The sequence below is a fragment of the Procambarus clarkii genome, chromosome 34 (assembly GCF_040958095.1).
Source record: "Procambarus clarkii isolate CNS0578487 chromosome 34, FALCON_Pclarkii_2.0, whole genome shotgun sequence".
Classification (NCBI taxonomy): Eukaryota; Metazoa; Arthropoda; class Malacostraca; order Decapoda; family Cambaridae; genus Procambarus; species Procambarus clarkii.
The window spans coordinates 35729019-35741678 of NC_091183.1; the positions used below are offsets into that span (position 1 = coordinate 35729019).

The following is a 12660-nucleotide window of genomic DNA, read 5'->3' on the forward strand; positions in this document are numbered from 1 at the left end:
AGGAAAACACCGGGCCAAGGAAAACACCTGGCCAAGGAAAACACCGGGCCAAGGAAAACACCTGGCCAAGGAAAACACCGGGCCAAGGAAAACACCTGGCCAAGGAAAACACCGGGCCAAGGAAAACACCGGGCCAAGGAAAACACCTGGCCAAGGAAAACACCGGGTCAAGGAAAACACCTGGCCAAGGAAAACACCTGGCCAAGGAAAACACCTGGCCAAGGAAAACACCTGGCCAAGGAAAACACCGGGCCAAGGAAAACACCTGGCCAAGGAAAACACCGGGCCAAGGAAAACACCGGGCCAAGGAAAACACCTGGCCAAGGAAAACACCGGGTCAAGGAAAACACCTGGCCAAGGAAAACACCGGGCCAAGGAAAACACCGGGCCAAGGAAAACACCTGGCCAAGGAAAACATTCCGCTCTCTCGCAGTAGGTTTCTCTGCCACTGTGTGCGCATGTCTCTGGTTAGTGACAGTTGTAACACCACCAGTAGTAGTCGTCATTAACCACAGTAGTGACAGTTGTAACACCACCAGTAGTAGTCGTCATTAACCACAGTAGTGACAGTTGTAACACCACCAGTAGTAGTGTCATTAACCACAGTAGTGACAGTTGTAACACCACCAGTAGTAGTCGTCATTAACCACAGCAGTGACAGTTGTAACACCACCAGTAGTAGTCGTCATTAACCACAGTAGTGACAGTTGTAACACCACCAGTAGTAGTGTCATTAACCACAGTAGTGACAGTTGTAACACCACCAGTAGTAGTCGTCATTAACCACAGTAGTGACAGTTGTAACACCACCAGTAGTAGTCGTCATTAACCACAGTAGTGACAGTTGTAACACCACCAGTAGTAGTCGTCATTAACCACAGTAGTGACAGTTGTAACACCACCAGTAGTGGTCGTCATTAACCACAGCAGTGACAGTTGTAACACCACCAGTAGTAGTCGTCATTAACCACAGTAGTGACAGTTGTAACACCACCAGTAGTAGTCGTCATTAACCACAGTAGTGACAGTTGTAACACCACCAGTAGCAGCAACACACATTAATAACAACAATAATGCTAGTGTGGGGAGACATTTACATCAGTTCACCGCCCTCTCTCATTAAGGTCTGACCCAGAACTGACATTTCTATTACTTCTTTATGGACAACACACGAGAAGACAATCCCACCACTAACCTCAGGAAATGGGACTGTGGCTACAAGCATTCATGAAAGACTTGACTATTTTGGTGCTAAGATGTTAGTCCCTGACTGAGGTTATCTTGAGGTTATCTTGAGATGATTTCGGGGCTTTAGTGTCCCCGCGGCCCGGTCCTCGACCAGGCCTCCACCCCCAGGAAGCAGCCCGTGACAGCTGACTAACTCCCAGGTACCTATTTACTGCTAGGTAACAGGGGCATTCAGGGTGAAAGAAACTTTGCCCATTTGTTTCTGCCTCGTGCGGGAATCGAACCCGCGCCACAGAATTACGAGTCCTGCGCGCTATCAACCAGGCTACGAGGCGAGCATGACAACCTCCACAGCTTGAGTCATGCACGGCCTCAAAGCTGCCTCTGGCCAATATTAAACATGACGAAGTTCACCATCTTAATCACGGGACGAGAGCATTGCAATGAGACCGGATAAGGTGAGCCCGAGACCGTTGCTATAGTAAGCGGATCTGCTGGATTCATTTCACACTTGCTAATACAAGCGCTGCCCCTCTCAGGGCACCTTTTCCTCCGTGTGGAATAAGGCAGATTTAGTTCCAGTCCACAAAAGTAGTCGTTTAGGGGTCGACAATTATTCCAGCATCGCTGTTGTCAATTACTGCCAAAATTCCCTGGACAATAATTTGACAAGAAATGATAGCACTCGTTAACCGTTATCAGTTATTGTGAAGTAGACAATAAGGGTTCAGGACTGGTAGTTCTGCTGCAGATATTTTGTTAAACCTTTCCATTAAGTGGCAGCAATCACTGAGTCACTGCAGGATCAGCAGAGTTGCTGCCTGGCACCTTGGCCTGCTTGTAAAGCCTCAGGAACTGGGTATCTCAGGCTCAATCTAACACCTAATTAGCAACTACCTTCAACGTCTACCTTAGAACTGCGTCTGAGAGAGATCCTCAGTGAAGGTGAACATGAAAGCCGTCTAACTGGTGCCAGTCTACCCCAGGGCAGGAGGGAGGGAGCCGGTCGGCCGAGCGGACAGCACGCGGGACTTGTGATCCTGTGGTCCTGGGTTCGATCCCAGGAGCCGGCGAGAAACAATGGGCAGAGTTTCTTTTACCCTATGCCCCTGTTACCTAGCAGTAAAATAGGTACCTGGGTGTTAGTCAGCTGTCACGGGCTGCTTCCTGGGGGTGGAGGCCTGGTCGAGGACCGGACAGCGGGGACACTAAAGCCCCGAAATCATCTCAAGATAACCTCAGGAAGGGCAGTGTGCTTAGACCTTTCCCTGGAAAGTCTACCTCGAAGATCAACCACACATGTCACTCCTGAAGCGCAGGCCTATCATCATGACTATTCTAACCTTTACATAAACAAGGAAGAAAATGCCAACTACTTATTGATCACAAATTGCATTAGTTTGTTAATGGGTTCGGCGATGGCAGGGTTCAGTTGTCACAGGCGGTGATTATAACTAACATTTATCACGGCGAACCTGAGACAGGTGTGTGGATGGGTTGCAACAATCTAGTGCTCGGTGACGAAGCTCACATCTTGGGGACGAAGATTGACTTTTAATTACCATGAAAAGTCACGTGTTGAGGATAGGAAGCGAGGCAGCCAACAGACCTGCAGTCCGGCCTGGTCCAGTTACCTGGACAACCAGAAGTAGTCAACGCCACCATAAGGCACTCGACTACCACCAACATCACGCTGTCTGTGCCGTTCTCACCAACATCACTCCATTACCGATCATTCAGTCCTATTCTCACTCGCATTTGGAACCTCTTCTGTCAACACGTAGAGTGTTTGAAGTCAAAGGTTCTGGCACACAGCTCCAGTTTAATCATATTTCTACTAAGGTTATAAAATTAGCACTGAATTTACCTAATTTTTAATTGAAATAAATAATAAGGTAATTAAGTAAATGAGTAGCTAGGGTGGGGATTCATGTGAGCTGATTAACGATTGAGAACTCGCAACTTGAATTTTTATTACAAATATGAATGGCAGTCCCAATCTAACCAAATATTACTTTTAGTGAGTGAGTGAGTGAGAGTGAGTGAGAGTGAGAGAGAGTGAGCGAGCGAGCGAGCATGAAGAGTTCCTACAAATCGGTTGTAGTATTGTTAAGTAATTAGTTATATAGTTTAGAATGGTTGTGACTGGAGCAACTGTGAGTAACGGCCGTAACCGCCGCGACCAACGGCCGGGAAGAAGGCGGCCAGCGCCGCGCCGCTCCCCTAAATACCTCATAAAACTACAAGTTCATAAAATGTAAGTGGAGGGAGGGAGGGATCTGTGGTCCGCGGGGGCACCCTTAAGGGAGGAGGAGAGGCAGGGAGGAGGAGAGGCAGGGAGGAGGAGAGGCAGGGAGGAGGAAAGGCAGGGAGGAGGAGAGGCAGGGAGGAGGAGAGGCAGGGAGGAGGAGAGGCAGGGAGGAGGAGAGGCAGGGAGAAGGAGAGGCAGGGAGAAGGAGAGGCAGGGAGAAGGAGAGGCAGGGAGAAGGAGAGGCAGGGAGAAGGAGAGGCAGGGAGAAGGAGAGGCAGGGAGAAGGAGAGGCAGGGAGAAGGAGAGGCAGGGAGGAGGAGAGGCAGGGAGGAGGAGAGGCAGGGAGGAGGAGAGGCAGGGAGGAGGAGAGGCAGGGAGGAGGAGAGGCAGGGAGGAGGAGAGGCAGGGAGGAGGAGAGGCAGGGAGGAGGAGAGGCAGGGAGGAGGAGAGGCAGGGAGAGAGCAAGAGAAGTGGTCGAAATGTTGATGAACAAAGCTGACAATATTACTGTTATTTAATACTCAGTGGAAATGATGTGTTGATCAGTTAAGGTAAGACAGAGACGCAGGAACAGTGACGCGGGGACAGAGACGCAGGGACAGTGACGCAGGAACAGTGACGCGGGGACAGAGACGCAGGGACAGTGACGCAGGAACAGTGACGCGGGGACAGTGACGCAGGGACAGTGACGCAGGGACAGTGACGCAGGGACAGTGACGCGGGGACAGTGACGCAGGGACAGAGACGCGGGGACAGAGACGCGGGGACAGAGACGCGGGGACAGAGACGCAGGGACAGAGACGCAGGGACAGAGACGCAGGGACAGAGACGCAGGGACAGAGACGCAGTTACAGTGACGCAGGGACAGAGACGCAAGGACAGTGACGCAGGGACAGTGACGCGGGGACAGAGACGCAGGGACAGTGACGCAGGGACAGTGACGCAGGGACAGTGACGCAGGGACAGTGACGCAGGGACAGTGACGCGGGGACAGTGACGCGGGGACAGAGACGCGGGGACAGAGACGCGGGGACAGAGACGCGGGGACAGAGACGCGGGGACAGAGACGCGGGGACAGAGACGCGGGGACAGAGACGCGGGAACAGAGACGCGGGGACAGAGACGCGGGGACAGAGACGCGGGGACAGAGACGCGGGGACAGAGACGCGGGGACAGAGACGCAGGGACAGTGACGCGGGGACAGTGACGCGGGGACAGAGACGCGGGGACAGAGACGCGGGGACAGAGACGCGGGGACAGAGACGCGGGGACAGAGACGCGGGGACAGAGACGCGGGGACAGAGACGCAGGGACAGAGACGCAGGGACAGTGACGCAGGGACAGAGACGCAGGGACAGAGACGCGGGGACAGAGACGCGGGGACAGAGACGCAGGGACAGTGACGCGGGGACAGTGACGCAGGGACAGACGCGGGGACAGTGACGCAGGGACAGAGACGCGGGGACAGTGACGCAGGGACAGAGACGCGGGGACAGAGTCGCAGGGACAGAGACGCGGGGACAGAGACGCGGGGACAGAGACGCGGGGACAGAGACGCGGGGACAGAGACGCGGGGACAGAGACGCAGGGACAGAGACGCAGGGACAGTGACGCAGGGACAGAGACGCGGGGACAGAGACGCGGGGACAGAGACGCGGGGACAGAGACGCGGGGACAGTGACAGAGACGCAGGGACAGTGACAGAGACGCAGGGACAGCGACAGAGACGCAGGGACAGTGACAGAGACGCAGGGACAGTGACGCAGGGACCAACAAAACTCCCGGATACTGGCAGTCAGCCAAATTAATTGTGGGGTAAATTATGCCAGAGTGCGATAAATTGTCCCACAATGATGGTTGGGGAGACCGAGGGTGAGGGGGGGGGGGGCACAGCAAGTAGGGGGGGACACCAAGGGTGAGGGGGGGGGAGACACATCTAGGGTGAGAGGGGGAAACACCTAGGGTGAGGGGGAAAGACCAAGGAGTAGACCAGTCCACTGTGACTGAGCACGGCTGGTCTACGCTGACTACAACTCCACTGTGACTGAGCAAGATACAAAAATCAGCCTGAAAATTAAGTATAAAAGGTTGACAAACTACAAGTTGACACCAGTAATATCTTGAGCTGAGCAGCGGAAAATAACATGATATTTAACAGTGATAAATTCCAGGCACTTTGCTATGGTAAAAGTGAAGACCTTAAACCAAATACAGGTACAAGACACAAGCACATCTCTTCATAGGACAACGCTATGTAAAGGATCTGGGACTAATGGTATGTGACGATTTAACGTTTAATGAGCATGTCAAAGGGAATATAGAGTCAGGAAGGAAAGTAAGACTGGTTATGAGGACCAACTCTAGGGATTACATTACAGTGTTCCTACTGTAATGAAACATTACATTACAGTGTTCCTACTGTAATGAAGCATTACATTACAGCGTTACTACTGTAATGAAACATTACATTACAGTGTTCCTACTGTAATGAAACATTACATTACAGTGTTCCTACTGTAATGAAACATTACATTACAGTGTTCCTACTGTAATGAAACTTTACATTACAGTGTTCCAACTGTAATGAAACATTACATTACAGTGTTCCTACTGTAATGAAAGATTACATTACAGTCTTCCTACTGTAATGAAAGATTACATTACAGTGTTCCAACTGTAATGAAACATTACATTACAGTGTTCCTACTGTAATGAAAGATTACATTACAGTGTTCCAACTGTAATGAAACATTACATTACAGTGTTCCTACTGTAATGAAACATTACATTACAGTGTTCCTACTATTGTAATTACTTGTGCTTCCCCGCCTTGAGTACTGCGCGATACTCACTTCCACCTTTTCAATGCAAGAGAGACTGCTGAAGGCGAGGGAGTACATAGAACATATAAGGCAAATATAGACATGATAAAGCACCTAAATTATTTTACAGATGTCATATATTGCAACGATGCCGTGTCGCCTAACATTGCTGTTAAACACAGTAAACTAAGGCCTAACATTGCTGTTAAACACAGTAAACTATGGCCTAACATTGCTGTTAAACACAGTAAACTAAGGCCTAACATTGCTGTTAAACACAGTAAACTAAGGCCTAACATTGCTCTTAAACACAGTAAACTAAGGCCTAACATTGCTCTTAAACACAGTAAACTAAGGCCTAACATTGCTCTTAAACACAGTAAACTAAGGCCTAACATTGCTCTTAAACACAGTAAACTAAGGCCTAACATTGCTCTTAAACACAGTAAACTAAGGCCTAACATTTAAACACAGTAAACTAAGGCCTAACATTGCTCTTAAACACAGTAAACTAAGGCCTAACATTGCTCTTAAACACAGTAAACTAAGGCCTAACATTTAAACACAGTAAACTAAGGCCTAACATTGCTCTTAAACACAGTAAACTAAGGCCTAGCATTTAAACACAGTAAACTAAGGCCTAGCATTTAAACACAGTAAACTAAGGGGTAACATTTAAACACAGTAAACTAAGGGGTAACATTTAAACACAGTAAACTAAGGGGTAACATTTAAACACAGTAAACTAAGGGGTAAGACTGGTGGTGGTGTAAGGAGCTTGTGCGAGGCTCAGAGGGCCAGACAGACAACGTCACGCTGCTCTTGGCCTCATAACAACAACTGTTTCCTACACAAATGTGGCAATGATGTAACGAGAACGTTTCATTATTTTTCTCTGTACATATAGTTTTAAAAGGTTTAACCCACAGGTAAGACCAAAGAGCCTCGGAGACCTTAAGACTGGACACCTAAGTGGACACGGACCAGGGCAGCATCTATGATGGATTAGTGGAGCATCTATGATGGATTAGTGGAGCATCTATGATGGATTAGTGGAGCATCTATGATGGATTAGTGGAGCATCTATGATGGATTAGTGGAGCATCTATGATGGATTAGTGGAGAATCTATGATGGATTAGTGGAGCATCTATGATGGATTAGTGGAGCATCTATGATGCTAGTGGAGCATCTATGATGGATTAATGGAGCATCTATGATGGATTAGTGGAGCATCTATGATGGATTAGTGGAGCATCTATGATGGATTAGTGGAGCATCTATGATGGATTAATGGAGCATCTATGATGGATTAGTGGAGCATCTATGATGGATTAATGGAGCATCTATGATGGATTAGTGGAGCATCTATGATGGATTAATGGAGCATCTATGATGGATTAGTGGAGCATCTATGATGGATTAATGGAGCATCTATGATGGATTAGTGGAGCATCTATGATGGATTAATGGAGCATCTATGATGGATTAATGGAGCATCTATGATGGATTAGTGGAGCATCTATGATGGATTAATGGAGCATCTATGATGGATTAGTGGAGCATCTATGATGGATTAGTGGAGCATCTATGATGGATTAGTGGAGCATCTATGATGGATTAATGGAGCATCTATGATGGATTAGTAGAGCATTTATGATGGATTAGTGGAGCATCTATGATGGATTAATGGAGCATCTATGATGCTCCATTAATAGAAATAGATGTGCCGGAAACAGGCGACAGGAAGTCAATACTGGTAAAGTTACCTTGATTAATATGATGATGATGGAGCCCCCACAGGTGTGGTGTGGTGACCTACCTCGGCTATCATGGGGTCGGTGTTGACCTGACACATGTAGACTCCCCGGTCGTCCTCCTGGACGTTGCGGATGTGCAGGTTCCAGGTGGTGCGGTCACGGTAGGTGACGGAGACGCGTGGGTTGTGGGTCACCACCTGGTGATGGATGGCCTGGATGGCCTTCGTGTCCGCCTTCACCCATCCCACCTGCAGGAGACAACCACATGAGCCACTCTTCTCCTCTCCTACCACTACCTCAGGTTTGGTATACTCTCACCTCTCACACTCTATACCTGAAACACTGCATGTCACTTGCCACGGTGTCCCCCATATCTATCACGGGGGACACCATCTGTCACAGTGAACTATTTCTTCAAGTGTAGGTGTGGCCCTCAGGCCCTCAGGCCACAACGTCATGAAAACTGTTAATTGAAAGTTTCCTCTCCTAACCTAACCGAGTAAGCCGGAGGACACTCAACAGAAAACGGGAAAGTACATCACTTTCGTAAGCAATTGAATTCAAATTTCGTCTATTTTTGGCCATAACGCGCATGAGTGAAATAGCGCGCATATGAGTGAAAAAGCGACGTAATTTTAAGTGGAGGGGTTGATACGACACTCAACTCGACTCGCTCTTTTAACAATAGATCAAGATCAAGACAAATAAGCCACCGTGTGAGACTAGCCCCGGGCGTCTGGCCTCCAGCCTCAAAATGTATGCTCTCTTTTACGGATATAGAATTATAGATTATTATTACTTTTATTGTGGCAGTTATAAATATTCGTATTCTGATAAATATTACTGTTATTCCATTCTATTCATAATAGTTAATAATAAGAATAATAATTGTTAACATGTATCAATTAAACTGGTTCTTGATAGTAAACCAATGAAACATAATAAGAATGTGATAAAAGAGAATGACAGAGTCACTTTAGAACTTTGTGTAAAACTTTGGAAGCATTCAATGGGTCTCGGGTCCAGTTACAGCGCCGATCAATAGGTAGCGCTAACTTAGTCCAAAATGTAATCAAGAGAGTTTATTTAAACCCTGTTCAAGAGACGGTGTTTTACCTTAGATATAGATTAAGACATGTAAACATGGAAGTGTGTGTGTACTCGCCTATTTGTACTCACCTATTTGTGCTTGCGGGGGTTGAGTTTTGGCTCTTTGGTCCCGCCTCTCAACTGTCAATCAACTGGTGTACAGATTCCTGAGCTTACTGGGCTCTATCATATCTACATTTGAAACTGTGTATGGAGTCAGCCTCCACCACATCACTGCCTAATGCATTCCATCCGTTAACTACTCTGACACTGAAAAAGTTCCTTCTAACGTCTCTGTGGCTCATGTGAGTACTCAGTTTCCACCTGTGTCCCCTTGTTCGCGTCCCACCAGTGTTGAATAGTTTATCCTTGTTTACCCGGTCGATTCCTCTGAGGATTTTGTAGGTTGTGATCATGTCTCCCCTTACTCTTCTGTCTTCCAGTGTCGTAAGGTGCATTTCCCGCAGCCTTTCCTCGTAACTCATGCCTCTTAGTTCTGGGACTAGTCTAGTGGCATACCTTTGGACTTTTTCCAGCTTCGTCTTGTGCTTGACAAGGTACGGGCTCCATGCTGGGGCCGCATACTCCAGGATTGGTCTTACATATGTGGTGTACAAGATTCTGAATGATTCCTTACACAGGTTCCTGAACGCTGTTCTGATGTTAGCCAGCCTCGCATATGCCGCAGACGTTATTCTTTTTATGTGGGCGTTGTGTGTGTGTGTGTGTGTGTGTGTGTGTGTGTGTGTGTGTGTGTGTGTGTGTGTGTGTGTGTGTGTGTGTGTGTGTGTGTGTGTGTGTTGGTGGAGCATGTTGTAAAAAAGTTATATAGACGGTAAATGACATATTGAGGATGTTAATAACACTTGTTTACACATCGTGTACACTACTACACTGCTTGTTACACCTGTTCCTTCTATACCTTAGTTATCACAAGTGTTTTTACTACAAAATTGTTATTATTAATGCTTTCATTTTCATATTATTTTTAGTATTGGGACGAAGATGCTGCCAATATATATTTTAGATTCAATGTGTAGGATGTGTCCGGGTTTGTGGGCGTGAACAGTGTTCACATGTGTGGCCTCGTGTGCTCTCACATTCATGTGTGCGCCCTTGCACGCATATGTGTATTAGTGTGTGAATATATCCATGTGTGTGTACATGGGGTGTGAATATGTCTATACGTCTGTCCTAGGATGTACGTATGTGTACTTTTGTGTGAATACAGCCATATACTCACCTAGTTGTGCCTGCGGGGGTTCAGCTTCGTTGGTGTACAGATTCCTGAGCCTACTGGGCTCTATCGTATCTATATTTGAAACTGTGTGGAGTCTGCCTCAACCACATCACTTCCTAGTGCATTCCATTTGTCTACTACTGTGTGTGTGTGTGCACGTGGGTGGGCACATGTCCACGTGTGCACGTGGGTATGCACATGTCCCCGTGTGTGCACGTGGGTGTGCACATGTCCCCGTGTGCGCCAGGGGTGTGCACATGTCCACGTGTGCGCCAGGGGTGTGCGTACGTACACACGCAGGCGTGAGCTAGCCGGATGGAAAAGCCTCTCGCCACACGAATATTTTGGCCTTAAAAGTGACACGAGGGAAAATGTGTGCGGACAAAGCTGTGGGGATTACACGCGGGAGACGTCCAAGTGATCACAAGAGCTGTGTGAGTACCGGTGCTCTCACCACCCCCCCCCCCCCTGGGGCGGGGGGAGGGGGGTAGCGTGGCTTGGGGGGGTGAATTTCTCCATATCTTATAGTCTCCTCCTCACCCCAATTTCCAACACAGAGCCATTCACATACGGGAAAGTTCTGAAGGCCCGGAACCTGAGCCCAACCAGCGTGTTGTAGTCAACCCCACCACACTGGGGGCTATGGTAGCGGTGTTCACTCTCCCCCACCACACTGGGGGCTATGGTAGCGGTGTTCACTCTCCCCCACCACACTGGGGGCTATGGTAGCGGTGTTCACTCTCCCCCACCACACTGGGGGCTATGGTAGCGGTGTTCACTCTCCCCCACCACACTGGGGGCTATGGTAGCGGTGTTCACTCTCCCCCACCACACTGGGGGCTATGGTAGCGGTGTTCACTCTCCCCCACCACACTGGGGGCTATGGTAGCGGTGTTCACTCTCCCCCACCACACTGGGCCCACCACACTGGGGCCACCACACTGGGGCCACCACACTGGGCCCACCACACTGGGGCCACCACACTGGGGCCACCACACTGGGGCCACCACACTGGGGCCACCACACTGGGGCCACCACACTGGGCCCACCACACTGGGGCCCACCACACTGGGGCCCACCACACTGGGGCCACCACACTGGGGCCACCACACTGGGGCCACCACACTGGGGCCACCACACTGGGGCCACCACACTGGGGCCACCACACTGGGATCGCAAGATAACCACAATGGCGCGATATATCAATGGAGAGACGCCATTGTCATTTTATTGTGATCCGAGTGTGGCGACACACAGTATGCCTGAGTGTAACACACTCACCAGTATGCCTGAGTGTAACACACTCACCAGTATGCCTGAGAGTAACACACTCACCAGTATGCCTGAGTGTAACACACTCACCAGTATGCCTGAGAGTAACACACTCACCAGTATGCCTGAGTGTAACACACTCACCAGTATGCCTGAGAGTAACACACTCACCAGTATGCCTGAGTGTAAAACACTCACCAGTATGCCCGAGTGTAACACACTCACCAGTATGCCTGAGTGTAACACACTCACCAGTATGCCTGAGAGTAACACACTCACCAGTATGCCTGAGAGTAACACACTCACCAGTATGCCTGAGTGTAACACACTCACCAGTATGCCTGAGAGTAACACACTCACCAGTATGCCTGAGAGTAACACACTCACCAGTATGCCTGAGTGTAACACACTCACCAGTATGCCTGAGAGTAACACACTCACCAGTATGCCCGAGTGTAACACACTCACCAGTATGCCCGAGTGTAACACACTCACCAGTATTCCTGAGAGTAACACACTCACCAGTATTCCTGAGAGTAACACACTCACCAGTATGCCTGAGAGTAACACACTCACCAGTATGCCTGAGTGTAACACACTCACCAGTATGCCTGAGTGTAACACACTTACCAGTATGCCTGAGAGTAACACACTCACCAGTATGCCTGAGTGTAACACACTCACCAGTATGCCTGAGAGGGCACAAACGCTTTAGTCGATTTCAACTCCCCTCAAACCTATTTCCTGAACATTATGATTCTCTCCCTCACACACCCTCCTCCCTCTCCCTCACACACTCTCCCTCACACACCCTCCTCCCTCTCCCTCACACACCCTCCTCCCTCACACACCCTCCTCCCTCACACACCCTCCTCCCTCACACACCCTCCTCCCTCACACACCCTCCTCCCTCACACACCCTCCTCCCTCACACACCCTCCTCCCTCACACACCCTCCTCCCTCTCCCTCACACACCCTCCTCCCTCACACACCCTCCTCCCTCCTTCCTCTCCCTCACACACCCTCCTCCCTCTCCCT

The 12660-nt window shown here is 49.2% G+C and overlaps 1 protein-coding gene across 7 annotated transcripts in view; it reads right to left on the reverse strand.

The window, feature by feature from the left end:
* Nucleotides 1–12660, reverse strand: part of LOC123762020 (lachesin) — a 205750-nt gene that overhangs the window by 54361 nt on the left and 138729 nt on the right. For all 7 annotated transcript variants that reach the window (XM_069335777.1, XM_045748188.2, XM_069335774.1 and 4 more), the window contains one exon: nt 8083–8268. In XM_069335777.1, coding sequence (XP_069191878.1) covers nt 8083–8268 — 186 coding nt within the window. The remainder of the gene's footprint in view (nt 1–8082; nt 8269–12660) is intronic.